General features: G+C 45.4%; 1 protein-coding gene across 1 annotated transcript in view; it reads right to left on the reverse strand.

The window, feature by feature from the left end:
• The window catches only part of ppargc1b (peroxisome proliferator-activated receptor gamma, coactivator 1 beta), a 66,726-nt gene extending 49,891 nt beyond the window's left edge, over nt 1-16,835 (reverse strand). Inside the window, exon 1 of the mRNA XM_006632083.3 lies at nt 15,999-16,835. Within this exon, the coding sequence (XP_006632146.2) occupies nt 15,999-16,079 (81 nt within the window). The 5' untranslated portion in view covers nt 16,080-16,835. The remainder of the gene's footprint in view (nt 1-15,998) is intronic.
• Between the last annotated feature and the right edge of the window lie 3,743 nt (nt 16,836-20,578).

Below are 20,578 nucleotides of genomic sequence, written 5' to 3' on the forward strand. Positions count from 1 at the left end.
GCAAGGAGCTTCCCAGTTCACACCTGGGCTGTGCCACTGACTTGCAGTTCCTTACCAGCAGCAGGCTGGCCCCTGGGCAAGTCGCTCCTGTGCTTTGGATGAGTTCTGAAACCGTTGTCTTAGCACAGCTCACACCTTGCAGTCCACTTCTAAAGCAAAGCATGAGGTGAGACCTAAACATTTTAAATGAGGTTTTGCATCTCAAGTGTTTTCTGACATGCTAAGGGAAAGCTCCTTAAAAACACCAGATTGGTGCAGGAGAACAGGAGATATAAGAAAATGGTAAAGCTAAATTAGCTTGAACATATAGGTATTTATAAAACATGCTTGGTCTATTTCCAAGCAGTGTATTTCTTTTGGGTGTGTTTCAAAGCATCCCACATTTCCTTTGAGGTTTTATTCTGTTTTTGGCACCACTCATTCTATATTTATAGTTTTCCATATAAATCTAGATCAACAGGTATCGTGTAAAGTTCAGTAGAATAAAAGGGTAACTTTTACGCATGGTTTGTACACCCTTTTTGCTGCCATCAGTACATCAAGGAAGTTCTAAACCTCAATATTTCTTCAATTTTCTACCATGTACTGTACGCTCTGGAGATGTACTACAGAGCAGTGTTTAAGAAAACATTAACATCTGTGTATTCCAGGAGGGATTTTAAGCATAACAAAATATACCCTTGAAGGTGACAGTTACCCTGCGATTATATTTGAAGAAAAATACAGCGGTGCTTTCCAAGAAAAGTCAAACTGTGTAGGGAAAATGTTCTGAGAGGATAACAGAGTTGAGGATCACATGAATACGATGTTTAATTATACTAATTAAAGCAAACCAAGGCAATACAAAAAGTGCAACTGCTGTGCTTTTTTCGATCGCTATCTTACTCTGAGGAGAAATCACCACGCTGTGCAAACCATAGAGGCACAAGCAATCTCAAGCTTACGACAAGTCAGTGAACCACCCCTCTCATTCACACTGCCACTGTGCTCTAAAACAACACCATGTCCATCTTTTTAAAAAAAAGATTTCAAAAATCCATCTCGCAGTAAATATTTGGCTTCAACAAAAAAACAATCTATTTTAAAAAAAGACTTGGAGAAAGGCTGCCCAATCTCATGCTCTCGTTATGGCACTCATTAATTAGGGTGTTAAATGAAAAGCATGCTCCTCAGTGCCACATGTGCTCAATATTAAAGTGGCACCAGACAGATAGCAATTATCGAGTGCTTCGAATGAACTGAACCGTGACGCAAAGAAACGGTACAAGAATAAAGGTCTGAGAGGAGAAAAAGAGATCAGTGCTGCAGAACCAGACAGCTCAGGTTCTGTGTATCATCAACGACTCTCACAAAACCCTGTCGGAAAGTTTAAACGGTGCCCAGTTTCTTTTTCTACAGCAGCTCTAAAGTGAATCTCTCCAATGGGATCTCAAACCAGGCACTACGCTCTAAGAGCCTGTTGATCGAGCTGCAGACAATAAAACACTGCAGAGAAACACGCTAGCTGGTAGAGCTGTCTAGCAAGCTCATGGCCTTGCATTTACAGGCAGTAGGAACAGCTCAGTAAAAACGCTTTCAAATGAGAGGAGGCCATTTGTGCCATCCAGCCTGATCGGTAGGTAGCAAACAACCCATCCAAGGATCCCATCCAACTGTTTCTTGAAAGAAGCGACATGCCTGAGTAGCTTGTTTTGTAGTCCCACATCCCTCTGGGCAAGGAAGCACCTCCTGTCCTCGGTTTTTATTTTCGGTTTCTCTGCTTAGTTGTTTTGATTCTTAGGATGGCTGTCTCTAGGATGCCCACACCGCAGCTATTAAAGCTATTAAGCTATTATTAAAGAGAAAACTTAAAGAGCAGCTACAGGACCTAGAGGTGACTGAAAGTACTCAGAACTGCAGCATCAGGTGAAAAGGGGAATTCTTCAAATACCCCATGTCTTCAGGATGTGTTTGCAGGTCATAATGAAAACACACCAAACAAAAGTAAAGTGCATGACTGCATCAGAATATCCAGACATCTTAGGAGGATGTTGGAAACCCACGAAACAAACTCTGTAACTCTTAATTATTAACATTTCAAAGGAAAGCTGGACACCTGATATATCAATAACATTGCACAACAAAACCCAAGACAGGAAAAGGGACTTATTTATACAAGTGTTATTGACAAAAGATGTTTTTCGACTCGTACTGTGTGTTTGGGGTATAGGATGACCCCAAACAATTTTTTCTTCAATTTCGTAGCCTGGTCTTTTGATAAGATGTATGAATCTCAGGTCAAAGTCTCCTACATTTGCAGAGGGATTTAGAAAGTTGTCTGCTTGATGCTGGTCTCACATTGCTCCAGCACGGTCCCCACATGTGCACTTGAGCACACACATAAAACACAACAGATAAAATCAGCAGCCAGTAAGTAATTTAGCCCTTTTGTTTTAATATAACAAGGTTGCGATAGAAACTATTTTTTATAATTGTACTAATTTTGACATATAAAAGAAACACAAAGATGTATAAAGGAAAACTGGACTAAAAAATGACTGAAAAAAACCTTTAACCCCCCACCCCACACAAACACACCCATACTGCACAGCAGCCAAGCTCGGGAATTAGCTGAAATTTAAACTAATCCCAAATACAGCATCTCTCCAAGGAAAGAGAGCACTGACCTAAAATGGAGTTTAGAGGAACACAATAAGACACCAAAGATGCTTTTTTAACCAGGCATTTGGCCAGCAGTACATTACATGTAGGGCTCTTTGTTTTCAGTGTTTATTTTCCTACTGTCTAACTCCCTTTAAACATTAATTAGGAGTCACCAAGTCTTCACTACATCCCAGTTTAGAGGAAAGTTTTCATTGCCCTCTGAGCTCAACGTTCTTCATGCTTGATAATAAAATCAGCCTGTGACGACTGTACAGGACGTGCTTCTCCTTTCTGTTGAAAAGTTTGTTTGTCTGCACGTTTCACTGAAGCGCTAGCATAACTAAACCCACCACCAGCAGTTAGTCGACTCTGGGCTAAGCTGTGCAATGGCTGGACTAGAAAGGGAGATAAGGTGGCTCTGGGGTTAGTGATTGGCGTCACCACCAAACTCTGCTTGAGGGAACCGCTCAGTGGACAGTCTTGGTGTTCAGAACTGGGAAACAGTCGCCTCATGGAGAGTGCAAAAAGGATTGAAAACACTCCAAACACAGCCAGAACACATGCAACAGAGAACAGAGACACGTATAAACAAACATACGACTGGTCACGCTTCTTTCTGACAGTTAGACCGTAGCTACACGGGAATTACTGGAATACAACACCTTGTAATCTTAAATATTCCTCTTAAATTAGTCGTTTAATCCATTTAACTGCTCAACACGTCTGAGCACTTATGTTCCTATTTGGGTTCAGCCTGGAGAAAGCTAAGCACACAGAAGCAGTGGATTAGCATCAACTCTTGCGAATGAAATCCAGTATTTATTCAGAAACTGGCTCAATAACCAACTCCACTTTTGCACTTCTGTAAAAGAATTAGCAGCGGGTGTCTAAACTTTCCTTTCTCCCTATTTCACAACACACAGCACAATGACACATGGCTCTGGAGGGTAGGATTAACACAAAAAAAACTTTAAAGATTTTCCTAATGGACTCTTTAAGAAACAAACACCAAAAAAAAAACTTTAAAGATTTTCTTATGGACTCTTTAAGAAACAAACACCAAACTTCAGAAAGAACCAGGCCTACTTATGAAAGCTGAATCTTTCCTTGCATTGACACAAAAGAACTATAAGCCTTTTTTGAAAAGCAGGCTATAGAAAGGGTAAGGAAAGTTTTTTTTCAGTGAAAACCTATTGATTCTGGTTACACCAATATCAATATGTATTGAATTAGCAGCTACACAAGGATGCTTTACAAGGATGTTCCTTACAGAGAGTAGCGCTTCAACCTGTGGTGTATTTTTTCCCCAGTAAAGATCAATAGAGGAGGGACGAGCTCAGACTGTTGGGAAACACCCACAGGACTTTGTGCCAGACTTTCAAAGAGTGGAGCTCAGACTGCAGCCAATCGCCTGGCCGATCTACCTCCTTCCTTTGTTTCAAGGCCGATTCCGGACATTCCCGGAAAACTCTGCAAGGTTCCTGAAATTCCCGGGGGCCAGAAGTCCTCTTCATGTGCAACAAAGGTGAAGAAGAGATCACTTCCAGAGCAGACGTGGGTAGACGTGGGGACCGTTCTACTCAGTGCAGAATTTAAACCAAGACCTACTAAGCGTTACTGCAGCTCAGACCCCTATTGGTAACCTAATTATATGGGTAACTTATTCTAATATTAAATTTAGCATTTTATTCTCACATTTGTACCCTATTATACAGCTGCAACATACTATATACAGTATGACATATTTACTGACAGCATACTGAGTGACAACCTTACCCAAGAGTACAATAGCATTGCCTCATTGCCTTGTATGTTTTACGCTACTGCCTAAAACATATAATTTTATATACATATAATTTTAATAGTTTTGGTGTGTCCAACAGGGGAACTCATCGGAATTCGGCTGTCCTGCAGCTTGATCCAAATTTCCATTCTACATCCTGGAAATTTAAAAGCGAGGATCTGCAGAACTGGAACAAATTTCAGTACATTGGGAGCCTTATCGGCTTCTCCACACAACACATTCAGAGATCAGGGAGGCTTGAAACTCCCTCTTAGCTTCTGCACGGCATCCTGGCTGCAAATTAAATATTGTGACTAGAAAACACAAGTTCGCAATCTAGGTATGGATTTATGTGCGTAAAGATATAGGTTCCATTTCGAAGTAGGCCCAGGAAGGCAAAGCTATTTCAGCCTATTCTCAGGTAAGAGTGGGAGTCTGCTGAAATGTGTGCCAGGGTTTATGTCACTGTGCTTTAGTGAAGTCTGTCTGGGGGTGTGCGAGGCACTTATGTAACTGGAGAGGGCTGGCTGCCAGCAAAGCACAGTGGCTTACAGACAGTTATGAAAGCTCTTAATTCTAAAGTAGGGGTCTCCAACCCTGGAGAGCCTCTGTTCAGCAGGTGTTATTGGTACAGCAGCTTTTAAATCATCCGTTTCTAAAGGCCTGGAATAATTAAAATATTGTTCCAATTAAACAGGTGGTATGATCAATCAATTCATTAATTTAGAGAGCATTCGGAACATGAACCAGAACCAGAGTTACAGCACCTTCAATGAATCGTTACCAGCTTGACTGATCAACGGCTTAAACAAGAGTTCCTCATCATTAAAACGCAAGTGATCAAGGGTGAAAACAATAAGAACGAGTGGACTGGGACTCTCCAGGACCAGGGTTAGAGACCCTCCCTTTAGATTTACGAGCGATCAATACTACACATACAGTGCAATCAAAAGGTTTGTGACCCCCCAAAATAAACATGGACATTTCACTGTTTCGCCACGCTAGCCTTCTACAATCAAAACCAGTCTTAATATTAAGTATTCACTAGGGTCTATGGTAGCCATTTCTAAAGGCAACTGGAGTTTTGCAGCTCAGTTCAGCAGGGGAATCCTTCATCAGAGTGCCCCCCCCCAGAAAGACACCCCCACACCCCACAGCAGTCAGCACACACCGCGACGGAGTGACAGTCTCCGGATTAAAGAATGAAAACACACACTGTGGTAAAACAGCACACCTGAAGAGTGGAATAATAATGACTCTGAGCAGCTGCCATCGGGGAATAGACTCGCGCTTCGGCCACTCCGATAACATTCAGGGGCTCAAGAGTGCCGGCTCCCTCTCTGCGCTCCGGCAGTGGAAGCCAGCCCCCTCCTCCGGGCTGTCTAGTGGCACGTTAAGCTATTCGAGGGAAAAAAAAAAAAGGCTGGATCCGCTTCTGTTTTTTCCCACAGGAAAATAAAAATCGGAGGAAGCAAGGGTACTGGCAGTCCCTTGTGGAGTGACACACGGACGCGGAACTTTAATCTCTGCACAGCAACGGGAACAGCCTTTCTGAAAGAAACCAAAAGGAAAGTCAAGACTGACGCAGGACGGGGGGGTGTGGGGGGGGGGGGGCGAGTGTTCGAGCTTTATTTGAGTGAACCCCCCGCGAGCCTGTTTACACGTCCCGCTCCGCGCCAGGAAAACAAGCGCCCGTCCGCAAAAGAAGCACGCCACTGCCGAGGTTCTCCTTCAGTGGGAGCAGGGAGCCGAGCTTCACAAGGCCAGCTTGCGCACTCTTCCTCCTCCCCTTCCCACCGAAGTCTTTGGGTTGGTGGAGTGGGTTCCTTTCTGGGCTCATAACTGGCAGGCTGGGGGTTCGAGTCCCTGCTGCAGACACTGCTGTGGTACCATGAGTGAAACTGTGCCCCAGTCACTCCAGTCCACCAAACTGGATAAGTGAGACCAGCGTTACTGGGAGGAGATAACGGTGGTGGACCGCTGTACCATGATCTCTAGTCTAGTCCACTGAATTTTCCAGAAACCAGGATGAGCTCTGGCCTCACAAGTCACTGTGGCTCAGAAGTGGAAAACATCAACCTACTGAACTCTTTATTGCAGTAAAGAAATAGGCCCTCTTGTAAAAAAAGAAATCTGAAAAGTTGGTGCCAGTGAGAGCTTCAGGTAAAAAAAAGGTAAAAATGTATTTACTTTATAGTGTTCAGTTTGAAGCACCACCTGTGTCCAAGGACTGCACTTGTGAAAAACTGCCTTAAGGACATCATTACTCAGAGCAAAACATTTTTCTTCCTCTCTGGACAAACATCTTCAAAGAAATCAATAACTAATCAGAAGTAGAGCTGAGAGCCTCCTGAGAACCTTCCCGTTTGATCGTCCCATTCAGCTGAGCTCACCTGAAGAGACTGTACCACAGTGACACCTCTGCATCAGATATCAGAGACGATGAACTGCGATAATCTGTCAGGCACTAATCGGGATCTTTTCTTCTTTTTTGCTCTAGTCAACTGCAACCTTTGGAATGTATCCCTGTTTGTTTGCTAAAACGTATGAACTCTGCTTCCCGGAAATAACAACAAGAGGCTTCATAAAGCCCCGGTCTTTTTAAGGATGACAATTTGAAATCTAAACTATCCACGCCATGTGTTCAAAGCAGGCACAACACAGTAAACAATCTGAAAAGAACAACATACTGTACAGTAGTTTTCACCTGCATTATAGTGAGCGCAACTGAATAAGACATGAACATACAGAGCTACCATAGTACTAGGGCTAAAAATACACACATCACAATTTCATTTTACACTGCAGGGAGTCAGTATTTGAAAAAATAAAATAGACTTCTGTTTTTCTCGTTTCTCTGAGTTGCCATTAGTAGTATGCATATTTTAGTGATAGGCTTCCTCACTAAAGTTCAATGCACTTTGCCTCAGTTTGGAAGGGCTCCAATAGAGATCTACAACAGCATCCATAAGGCAAAAAATAAGACCTTGAGACCTCTTATCCACACTGGGAAGTGTAGCTATTAACCTACTGAGGGGTAAAAAACACTGAAAAATCCTATTTATGGCAAGTCCTTCATGTCCCTTCAGGGTGAAAAACAGCCTGTCTTTATAAGGGCAGTATCTTAACAGCTGGTACACACTCGCTTTTCAGAATCTTTGAACTGCTTTTTTGAGTATAACAATTTAAACCCAGTCTCACAGGGGTGCTTCCAACTATGGAAAAAGATTAACTGAACACAGGACAAAAAAGTGGATTTTCTTTACAGTGCCACTGCAAAAAACTCCACGGTCAAGCTAAAATCAGCCTTTATCGATGGGCTGTAACTCGCCTAATTTTCAAATAGGACTGAATAAGATGCAAATGAAGTTTACCACCCTACAAAATACAGCCAATTATATACATTAAGTTGCACTGTCATCCAAGACCTGACACCACCCCCTTAGAAAGTAACTCACAATTATAAAGTTACTGCTGCACGAAACACTAGAATTCCCTACAGTCCTTATACTAAATTTGTGCTGTCAGTGTTGTCCCAGGGAACTGCACATAAAAAGAAGGATGCTTTTTTAACAGAATAATTTCCAATTTCACCCTATAGTGATTTGCACACTGTGCTCTACAAAGGGTGATTCTGCAGGCAGTGAATTGCAAACAGTGCCAGTCACTTCTGGGCAGGACTGTATCAAAATGAGGGCAAGCAGCAGGACTGGAACTGACCTAGTCTGTAAAAATACAGGTACATGTTTTGTGCTCCTGTGGGTCACCAGCTGCTGCACAGGAGTTCTTCACTCTAATTCTGATGGCCCAGTCCTGCTGTTTCAGATCCAAGCAGTACCTAAAGCAATTGCCTAGATTCTGAAATGTACAGTACATTGCTTTTTTCTCATGAATCAATTCTGCTAAATGTACAGCCATTATGTTGGGCCAGTTTCTTTGTACTTTAATGAGTTTCTACACAATTTCACATAATCACAAAAATCAATATTATCTTAATATTCAGATGCAGGCTCTGTGACTTTGGAGTCCAGGGTCATTTATTGGACTGTACAGTGACACTGCTAGGAAATCAAATATGAGTTTGATTGAAATTTAAATTAATACTAGTGAGTATAAAACTAAAAAGCACTTACATCCATCTCGGTACCAAAGGACAAAAAAAAATGTATAAGCATCTTATAACACGGTACAAGCATAGATGATACTAACCATGTAAGGAAGATGCTTAAATTTAAAGATAATAGGTTTTCAGGGTGTTTCAGGGTCTCTCACTTAGTCATTCAGGGACCTGACTGCTTGGTGACTTGTGGTTTTAAAGAATGTCCCAAGTGGGCCCTGACGAGGCCTGCAGGAGAGTTTCAGAGCCAGGGAACACACACACTTACCTGCAGTGCTCGTTTACTGCCTACTGCTTACAGCATCTCATTTTCCTGCTGATTAGCCTGGACAACAACAATGGAAATTTACAGGTACGGACTGTCCTGGCATCCAGCCAAGAAAACAAAGAACTGGCTTGAATGCCTTCAACAGCAACTGGGGATCTCTTCACTTCTCCAACCCAATGCAACACAAAGCTCCTGAGAAGACGGAACGGGCTGCATTCCTGTTTCCTAGGGGCTATGTTCTACTCTAAATACCGTAAAATGCCTCTCTCATGTAACCAACCTACACTCTGCCCCTGTCTTGTGAGAGCGCGGAAAGTTTCACACAGAAACACAGGCACTGGCTTGCCAGCATGAGTCACTTCATAGACAGCTTTCATAAGCCTCTCAAGCCCTGTTTCTGAATTCCCTTCTCCCCACAACAATACGTTTTCCACTTCAGAAATCACACGGCCTTCCGGCGTTAAGAACATCATCATTACGGCTTTTTTTTCCCAGCACTCAGTTTACTTTTGTACAGGAAGTTTTATTCTGCTACCGTTCTAATTCCACATAAGGTCCAAACAAATTTTTCAACAGGCAAATTTCTGCTGTGAAAAACAAACACACCTGCACACATTAGGGCTCCAATGCTGCTCAACCAGCGAAGGCCTTGATCTGGGGAACAGGTGGCAACAGACAGCCCAGATAGAGCCAGCTGAAGCTTGTCCGAGGTCATCAGGTCAATTGTGCACACGGTTAGCCACTGGGACCAATGATCAGCCAGGGTCGTTGAAGACTGCAGTGAGGCATGCTCCTGTGAGCTCGCAACACCGTCAGCGAAAGCCACACTCGACCTCCAGCTGATGCCCACACGCCTGTGAGAGCTGTAGGACTCACTGAGTGAAAATTAGAGGAAGGCACATCCTCCCTACCGATTGAGTGATTTTAGTGGCCCATTCCAACCGTCCTGTCTCGACCTGCAGTTCCTGGGTGTTTCGGCAGCAGGGCACAAGGCGAGACACTCCGCCTGGCACTGGAATTTTCCTCTTGCAAGATGACATGCTCACCAAAGCTGCTCTCATATGTCACTTCTCTCCACCCTGCTGATGTTCAAGGTAAAGCAGACTATTCACCATGTGAGGGCCCCCTTGCAGGGCAGGACATAAGACTCCCCCTGTGCAGCAGCCAGGTACATTTCATGTTTTATTAACTGCCGGCACTGAACGGTGCAGAAAAGCTTTTTTTCCCAAACTGCACGTCAGTCTGCGCAAGGTTGCCCAAAACAAGGCAGCTAGCATCGGCTGCCACTCAACATGTGCTCATTGTCTTGTGCACAGCTGCCTGCAGCTCATAAACCTAGATGAGCTCACATCTACCTAAGCTATTGTCACAACAAATAGTGCTACCCAGAAATCTAATCAAATCTAAACAATAATGATACGAGCCATTTACTTAGATTGTAAACAAAATACTAGCTGAGATTATATCTCTCTTACTCCACTTGTGTCTCACCTGTTTTAAAGGTACTCTTGACTGCTAAGAGCTTAAGAGCTACGGGAAGTGCAGGGTTTTTATTTTGGAATGATAATGATACATGGATCTCAGTCAAGGATAAAAAACAAGACTACCACTAAGAGGCAGAACCACCCATGCCAGGTTTTGATCCTGCCTCTAACCTGTGGAACCTGCAGCCGCAGTCTTTTTTATCCAAAAAGGCCTGAGCTACACCTCAGCGGTAGTGGAACATGCCCTGGCCATGGGAGTTTAAGGCAGGCTGTTTGTAGTCTTTTGCATTCACAACCTGCAGGCCAATGAATGAACGCCACACCTGCACCAGGGCTAAATTCCACCCACCCAAAGACTCGAGCACAGCGTTAGCAGGATACCTGCCTTTAAAAGGACTGGAGTGCAAGTTCAAGGGCTTTCTTGCTGCCGGATGCAGTTACAGCAGGAAGCGAGTGGATACTAAGGACAGCTGACATCAAAATGTTTCTGCTGGGGCAATTAATACCAAAGCAGGTGGCGGAGAAAACAATCAACCGAACCGACTGCGCACCTGCAGCCTAATTCACTTTGCATATCAAGTGTCACCGCGCTGTCTGGCTTTGTAAATCACGAGATGCCCGCTTGTGTTTCTTGCACCACCACAACAGGACTGGAAAAGGCTAATGCGGAAAAAAATCAGGGCCCAGCTATCTGCGACTTAGCCGCCGCCGCCGCCACCTCCTCCACGCTGCCTACGGGGAAGAGCAAAGTCTGTGTATGTTAATTCATCCCTACTCAGCGCCCTCGCTGGGAATCTAGAGCACGACGGTGCTATTTCAAGAGTCACCTTGGGGGAGGGCCGGTCCGGCGGGAGGAAGCCGAGCGTCTCCCTGCACGGGCTGGTGCGTTTAGTTCCGTTCAGGCAGCTGACAAAGCTATTTCCAGCAAGGTACTGAGCGGCAGCACCCCAGCCGCCCGGAGAGTGGCAAGGAGCAGCTCGGGAGCACGCCTGGACAGCACGTGCTGTGCCGACGCCTCGTGCACTCTGGGAGCTGCTAGCTGACAGAGGACAGGCGGTGCTCAGGCTCGAGGAAGCTTGAGAAAATGACCCCCCCCCCCCCCCCCCGGACTAAAGCCCACCCTCTGTCACCACCTTTTAGCATTCCGCGGAAACCGGAGGCTAGGTGGGGCACGGATTATGGTAAAAGGTTTTGCCAGGAGGTAACTGATTGGCGCTGTCACTGAGTCACACGTCACTCCTTCACTTCCGAATGGCTGCAGCACTCCTTTCATGCCACTGAGCTCCCCAGCACTGCAGCGTGACTGGTACCGCCGTCTGTCTTTCTGACACACGCGGCTCTCTCTCGCTGACGTGCTCGGGTTCACTGCTCTGAACACCTTAACATCATCGCCCCCTCAGAGAGGGGTGGGGCGGCCAAGGTCAGCGCGGCCATGCACAGCGCACACATGCTCTGGAAGGTGACCGCTGCTGTCTTGAACACTTGAGAGACACCAATAAATCACATTTCAGCGCTCAGCTGCTTTAAGATGAACCATTCTTCATTTAACGCGCCGTAGCTCAAAGATCCCAGATGTGGGCTGACCTTAAATACATTTTCTATTATTTGCCTCCCCACACATGACGGATTGCACGTGATTATTTATTGATGCCTAGTTTCTTGTACTATACGTGACTTAATGTTCAGGGGGCAATCAAAATGGAGAATCCTGACAGCTCATCCACATGCACGGCTTTCCCTCGAGACCAGCCTGTGAGTGAGATGACAGCCCTACTGAAGATTGTGCAAAGGAGCGGACGATCAGTTTATGGTTTAATCATCATAACTTCTCCCTAATTAATTAACCACAGATCTCTTTAATCATCCATCTCATTTCATTCTGCCTAAGAAACAAACAGCCAGACATCTGGTCACAGGTGTCAGGTGGGAATGACTTCTCAAAACTAGAAGCAAAATATTCCAACTATTCATGTTAAAAATAACTTTTTTGTTCTTTGTCTACTTGTGTGTCCGACAGCTTAGACGTGCATTGTTTTTGATGTTAGACACGACATGATTTATGTAAATCTGAATTTATCGCATTCTGGTCGAATTAAGATTCCTTTCAAGTTGACACATCGTGCTAACGCAAGAGAGACACAACAAAGAAGAAATAAAGCCAGCTTCACAAATATACTTTTATAGAATGGCTATGATTTCTTCTTACTCCCAACAAATTCAATGTCAAAAACACAGGGCTCTCTTCCTCACCCAACATGCAGTATCAGTTATCAGTGAGTTTACACATTGGGTTTCCAACCTCTAATTCAACTTAAACATCATCTGCACTGGCCCTGGTTCCAGGCTCACTGACAGAATAAAACTTCATTTTACAGCGCTCGCCTATGATTGAATGCTACTCGGAAAAAAAGGAGGCAGTCTGTGTTATTCCAACCGAAACCTTCATCGCAGGTATCTGTGTCGGTAGGCGCTGCAGCTCCAGACTCTTGACACTACGAGCCCTGAGTCACAAACGTCTCCCAAAGAATACTTCTTAAATAAATGACTGCTACTACTGCGTGTTATTGTAACATGATTAAGTTACCAGGGCACTGATGGGATAATTACAAGTTTTATTTGTATTTTTCACTGATCGGTCCAAAAATCCCACCAGCCACCACTCTCTATCCTGGCCATCCCACTGACGGGGGGGGGGGAGGTGAATCTGTAATCCTCCGATGTGCCTCCAGTGAACTGAAAAGGTATGTCACACATAGCTGGACTGAACATTATACGGATAGGCAGCAAACCCGGGGAGAGCTGTGTGTGTGAGAGAGTCTGATTTATTAACAACACTTATCTGGATCAATGCTGAAAGAAGACATCATAGCAGACTGTGCCCACGCTGCTGTGTCACTGGAGCCAGTGTTGGGAGCAGACTGAATAATACATAAGCAGGCTCGGAGCACATCACAGAAACCGGACCCGCGGCACCGCAGCGCCAAGAGCGACTCGCCTTCCACCGACGCGCACGGCCTTGGGAGGCTATTTTAAATCTACTACATTGTTTCCAAAGGCCGTTGCTAAACATGGAAACCTTAGACTTCCCCTCTTGAAACCGATAGGATTTCGGCCGGTGCGTCTGGAAAACTGGCGCTCTCCTGTCTTCTATCCACTTCCCCTCGGTCACTGTGCAGCCCATAAAAAAAAGCACACTCCAGAAAGCGTCTGTTCCTCTAGGACTGAGGACAAAGACAACCCGAACTGAGCTGTAGGGACTGCAGCTAAGTTGCAGGCTGTGTCTCACCCTATCCTCATATTTTGCGCAGGTAAGGCAACTGCCGGTTACCACTACAACTGGTGAGGACCACTCATCTGCCCCGGAACGCCTCAGAAAAATGTCATCCATTCGCATAAACATGAAGCCCTTTAAATAAAAATATCTCCGCTACCATTTCAGCGGTGGGGATGTGTAGTGCCTTATGTAAGCGAGTGCCTCAGGGGCTGAGCTTTCGAGATCAGCACATCTCCTCTGACGAGACTGATGCCTTGAACCCTCCCCGGGCCGGACCAGACTGGGGGAGGGAGCCTCTTCGGTGCGCAGCAATGAGAGCAGCCAGGCCCGCGGGAGCGCGCTTCTCCCAGACCCCGGAGTGTGCCCGGGGATGTCGTCAGAGCGCGTCACCGGAGCCGCCTCCTTCCTTTACTACAGCAGAGCACATGACTGCAGCAGCGCCTGTCTGTTAGCCCGGTCACGAGTGTGGAGCGCAGCTTGGCAAGACGTTGTCCGCCGCTGAACTTGACCACGGCGAAAGCGCTGCAGCTTTCTTCCCTGCCGCTGTGCGGTTCACCTGCCCAGAGCTCACACGCTCGACTGGGCGCAGTTTTCCACATGTTTGGGACTTGTAAATCTGGACCGCAGTGAAGCAGGAGGAACACTCGAGCACTGCGCTCTAAAATCGGGAGGAGGAGGAGGGGGGAGACGTTCAGGTTTAACACGAGTACTTGTCACACATGGATCTGCAACAACACAACACTCATTAAGATCATAATAACAGAGGAAGAATACCGATGCATGAATTACCCCCCATTTACTGGGGTTTGCAGTGTGGGTAAGGGTCACACGGTTCACACGGTTGATAAATGCCGGCCGACACCTCGCCACGCAGACTTCATTCATCAAAGCATGTGACTTGAATCCGGAATAGCTCCAACACAGCCCGAGCTCCCTCGGTCCACCCGAGCCCGAACTACGCCAAATAAACGCAAAGCAAATGCAAAAATTCTTCACTCTTCAAAGGTGAAATCCGTTTCGGGGGAAAAAAAAAACCGGGTCATTCATTTACTAAAGAGCACACGTGCTACCGGTACTCCTAAAGGACTCATTAAGACGTATTTTGTTCCTGTTCCACAGTTACATCCGTGTCTTGGAGATAGCGCTGCTCGTTTCTAGTTTACAACAAAGTGAGATTTTGCGACGATAACGCGGATTTTAAGTTAACATGTAATATTTCAGCATGGTAAACGTCGATGCTTCGCAATGCAAATAAATTATGCGCAAACAGGTAAGCTATTGGAATACCTGCGCGACAAAGTCTACTGCCTGATCAGTGATGACAAAAGTCTGACACATGCCCTCTCGCCAGATTATGTATGCAAACAAAAAGTGTTACATATAAGTCCCCCCCCCTCCGTCTACCCCCGGTTTTGTAACGCTGGTCGCAGGTATGGTTACGCAAACGCTATTACAAAAGGGACAGAAAAAAATCAACTTGTTATTTTTGAGCGGGGGGGATGAGGAGATTAAAAATCAAACCACCTCACGTTACAATTAAACATTTCGTCATCCGTCTAAGACCTTTGGATCTCGGTGACCCAGTAAGCGTGTCGCCTGCGATCTGAGAGCGCAACTCCGCTGTTACAACTTCGTCTTAAAGAAACATCCCGCTGGCGTGCCGCGATCCAGCCTGCCTGGAGCTCAAGTCCAGCCGCAAAATCCCTCATTTACGCGCATACGAGCTCCACTCGGCAAGGCGAAGGCACAAACAGCGCTAGAAGTGTATGTAAAGGGTGAATTTAAAACAACTTCCTTGTGGTTTCTTTTATTTTTTTTTTGCAGACCGAGACGTACCGGAATCAGTTTAAATGCATTTTCAGTTTCAAAATCTCTCTCTCTATATTCTTCAATCATTACACACTGCCGCAGATATAAATGTAGTTTTTTTTTCCTAAAAATAAATAAATTGTGATAAGGAAAACGTTACGGCAAGTTCTGATAAAAAGAGGACACCCACGTGTCTATACAGTCAATGGAAAAAAAAACTGAACGGGTTGAAACTATAGTAGCTGCGTATTCTACACACTGCATATGCTGCGAAGTGTTCTTGTGTTGTTTCCAGAAAACGCAGCATTCAAGCACCGCACAGGTAATGTCACACACGCACGCACACACCTGTTATCTCCGATTTTTATTCTTAAAACCATTTTCGAAAAGCACGCCCTGCGACCGTGCTAAAACTGCCAGGCTGCAGTTCCCCAGTCTCCACGTGAAGCCCACACTACAGTCAAGAGGCGCACAAGACGCCGGCTGCAGTTTCATGTGCAATACCGGCTGTCACAGGCTTGCCGGCTTGCAACGTTGGCGTTTCCGAGAATAAAGCACAGGACCACCGACTATGCCCCGGACGCGCGATCCTGCCGGTATGAAACCCGGGCTGCTCCTACCTGGCTCCCGGTGTTTTCTGTCAGGTAATTGAAGACGAAAGAAGAGAGCTCCTCATCCAACAGTGAAGTGCAGTCCGCCATCTTCTAGCGAATGAGAGCCCTGAGCCGGAGAGCAGGAGTATACTGCAGTCGGGTAGTGTCACTGGCGCCTCTCCTCCGGCAGAGGGCGATTGCGACTCTGAACTTGGTCAAGGCTTGGTGAGCTCACGGCTCGCAGACGAGTTATCGCTCCCCCTGTCCTTCACGGATGCTACCTGGCGCAGGCGGTCTCGCCTTCTGTGTGGATCAGCCCGACGGACGTGTATCCTCCTGTGCTGCTTACCCGCCACAGAAACCACAGCGTCAACGCGGCCGTGTCTGCACCAACACGATGGACGCATGTTACCAACCGGCGATGACTCATTCATACGGCAAGCAATGCACACATCACCGCTGCTTGTCATGTAGATCCACCATCCCAAGTCGACCGAGTGGGCGCAACACCCTAAATAACGGGGCTATTTCAACAAGTGGGACAGATAAAAGTTTTACTTCCTCGGCTTCTTTTGGACTATACACCCCCTTTTATGTTGATGTTTTAGAGCGATGAACGACAGGTCTTCCAAGTATGTAATTAGGATGTATTTTAATGAAATATGATGATTGCTCACGAATATTGCTGTATTTCAAAGATCAAGTGCTCACGTCGATTGTTAAATGATGCTCTGTCTGGTCTCCTAGCGTACCGAGGGGTTTTGCTATTAAATCCTCGATATTCGCCTGCTGCTGCAGGTGCACGGGCCAGTGTGATTGACAGATTAGCTGGTATCTCCTGGGCCGGTGACGTGGACGAACTGGGCCGAGTAAACAACTCAAATAAAGTCGTTTTTTTTTTTAACGGGCTGGACGTCAGCACCGCGTGCAGCTTCCGACACAGACACCTGGGGGGGGCGGGGTCGCTGAACCCCGGGACAGGCGGGCGCAGTGTCGCACCCGATGCGTGCTTGCAGAGCAGCGCACACGGGCTTACCCGGCGCCTCCGAGAGGAGATCGCCACCGCGCTCTTCAATGCCAGTTGGAAAACTGCAGTCCCGCCAGGAGCAGACACCGCGGGTCCGTGTGAAGATCGGCACAGCCTGCATTGTAACTGCCACCAACCGCTACCGACCTTCACCGCATTCCTCGGAGGAGATGACGGTTCCTTGTCAATCTAGAAGAAAACGGTGACCGCGTGTACCATGTAATTAGACAGCTCGGCAACAATGGGACAATGTGAACGCCGCCTTGAAGTTCTACCACAACAATGAGCAGGCTTGGGTAGTAACGTATGCATGCTGCTTTGAAGGCGGTTTTCCTTCAGTCCTTGATAATCCCAAAGACAAGCCTGGCAGAAGTCTGCAGGCTCTCTCACAGGTCTCAAGGTTGTGGTTTTAAAGCGGTCAGGTTCCTTTGTAGTAGCAATTCGTTTGATATACACACAAACCACTCCACACATTCAAAGCAAAAAAAACAAACAAATAAAGCAAGTAAATAGAGGATGTGAAAAAAATATAAGCCGTGATTGCATAAATTTCCAGACTTTTGCTGTGGAAAACCTAGGTACACAATAATTATCTTAACGAGCCGCACAATTAGTTGAGTGCAATAAAAGTAGTTCACGTTGCTTCAGAATAAACGTGCTGTGCCTGTGTCTGTAAGGTCCTTCAGTCAGGTAGTGAATTTCAAGGAAAGATTCAACTATGAACACCAGGAACCTTTTGTAACAACTCCAACTCCATAAAAGCTGTATAAAGGCACAGATCAGGAGAAGGGTATAAAAACATTTCAAACACCCTTAATTTCTCTTTGAGCATGGAAAAGCCGATCTTTAAGAAGCCCAGACCAGGAGAAAACTGCATAGGTATGCCCGAGACAGAGTTATATCTGACTTTGTTACAGTTCCAGGAGTCAGTGGATGACATGGGAGATAATGTCCATGGGGCAGCAATTTCCCTGTCACTCCACATAGATGACTTATATGGAACCAGGGAAAAAAATCTCACATCCTGCAAGGGGTTTGCAACAACGCACCTACTGTAAGTGATACTGCAATCATGTGAAAAACAGCTTTGTGGTCCGACAGGACAAAACTGGAACGTTTTTGGTATAAATGCAAGGAGTTACATCTGAAGCAAGTGCATTACACAGTCAGCACCATCCCTCCTGACAAGCATGCTGGTGGCAGCAGGATGTTCTAGTCCTGCGTCTCATCAGAAGAGACTGGCTCTTGTCCGATGCGATGCTTGTGAAACCTGCTTGTAGCCTGATCTCAGAAGCTAAGCAAGGCTGGGCCTGTTCAATAGTGGCATGGGCTGAAGAAAACCTATGGGTTGCGGCTCTAAGTGGGTTTGGCAGACCAGTAGGAGGCACTTTTCCATCTTTAAACTAGGATTTCCCAAGCAGTGTGATGGTAGAGGACACTGTGCTGTAGAAACCACCAGCCTCCGGGATGGGGTATTAAATCAAGGTCCTGACTACCTGGGCGTTAAAGACCCGATGCTGACCCTGGTGTCCAAGCTGATTTCCACTCTAGGTCTTCGCAATCTGCACTCCCTAAAGCTCCCCCATAACTCAGTTGGTGAAGCAATTTCTCACCTCTTCTCCAGTTTTCCTGCACCATGAGGAGAATCAGCAGAGTGCCGGCCTAGCTGGGGATCTGCTCTTCACTGGTGGATGAGCTGGATCTTCTCCTTTGTATGAAGCATTTTTGGGGGACTGTGCAATGAAAGGCACTGCACAAATCCAAGCAATGCTCACTACATATATTGAAACAAAGATGGATATGTAGCAGGGAAATACATTTTATATGCATGTACTAAGCTAACACAAATTACCCCAAGTGTGAGAGAAAACCAGTATTGACCTGCAGCTCATAAAACCCCAAATGCTTCTGTCATGGGAATCTTATTCTCATCCTTGGTTCTCTGTGTGTTTGTGGAGATGTGTATTATGTTAGTTCACAGCTTCCAAATTAGGATACATAACCGGCAAGGCAAGACGAAGTGGTGGTGATGACAATGGATTATTGTTTCATAAGGATGATCTCATTACACATCCTTCTGTGGTACAGAGGCAATGAAAACCACAGGCCTCACTTATGTATGCTGGGTTACTGTCCCTCACTTTGCAACTATTTAGTCTGCTTCCTGGAGACAGAATGAAACAGTTAAGAAAATGGAAAATGTAAACTCTAGTATAACCAAAGCATGTGCACGTGCATCCTTTTTTCATCTTTAAAAAAAAACTCCCATCTTTAAATGGAAAGTCAAAGTGTGTAGATGCTCAATGTATATCCGTTTCAGCATTCCGAAAGTCCATTCAAGTTTCAGTGGGGGCCAATCTGAACGGAAGTAGGAACGGTACTTCCCGGTTGAATTCACTCCAATCCAAGTGAGCTCCCTGCTGTGGGTTACAACAGTAAATAATCTGAATGAGACTCGATCATTTAAGATTCCCAACGTCTGAGGAGGATGAGGCTTTGGGACAAAATATCCAAAGTTTTCCTCTGATGGATTAATTCAGGTTGATTACAAAAGCAGTCGGTTAAGCTGCATATTCTACTAGGAAAAACCTGAACAGACGCGATGAAGCCCCAGAACTAGCTGGATTATAATATGGCCCTATCTATTACGGTGGTATGGCACAGTGAAAACAAGATAATACACTACAACATCATGACAAAACCAGTGTGGAAAAGCAAAACACGGAAGATTGTAACAAAGCGAATCTAATTTCCAAACATGCAAAAAAAAAGAATTCCAAAATAGCACATTTTCCGGGGTAAACTCTCCAGAGGACAGCAGTGCATTCTGGGGGTTTTGCTCCCCATCCATAACCCAGACTGTCACTTGCTAGAAGTTCTGAAATGCTTAATTTTGTTGAGAGAGGGGTTTCATTAGCCACATGCTGCAGTCGTGAAGCTAGTTCATCCAATGTGCTTTGTTTTGGCCATCAACTGTATAGAATATTGTGGACATCATGTCATCACATTGATCTGAGGTGGGTTCGTAATGCAGGCACACACAGCTCTGGTCATTATAAAACAGCAATCAATCATATTTACAGTTTGGGAAGGATCATACATTTTTTTTCTTAGGGGACACAGAGGCATCTTTCCTGGACAGATCAATGTTGTTAAAATGAGGGCAATGTACTGTATTTCTCGAGAGAAAATGGCCCCACCTCTTTATATCAGTTTATGTGATGAAGTGATAACATCATTTATCAACCTATCAATATAATTTTTAAGAATTCATGTTTAGGATATGAATAACAAATAGAACAGAAAGCAAATCAAATTAAGAATCTGGAACAATGATGGTGGGTGCTGAGGGCATTTAAAAAATAAAGGCAATTAATGCATCCATGAAGTGATCAGCTGGAGTTAATAACAGAAGAGGAGCGCTAGATCCTATTCTCACACACTTCCATTCACCTGTGTATATTAGTGATTAGTTTTGCACCCAGGACTTCCTTTCACATATTTCCCTCTCACATGCACCCCCCCACCCCCGCCTCCCCATCTACCTGTAAAGCGCGTTGAGTGGAGTGTTCAGAAAAGC

Source organism: Lepisosteus oculatus, chromosome 11 (genome assembly GCF_040954835.1).
Source record: "Lepisosteus oculatus isolate fLepOcu1 chromosome 11, fLepOcu1.hap2, whole genome shotgun sequence".
Classification (NCBI taxonomy): domain Eukaryota; kingdom Metazoa; phylum Chordata; class Actinopteri; order Semionotiformes; family Lepisosteidae; genus Lepisosteus; species Lepisosteus oculatus.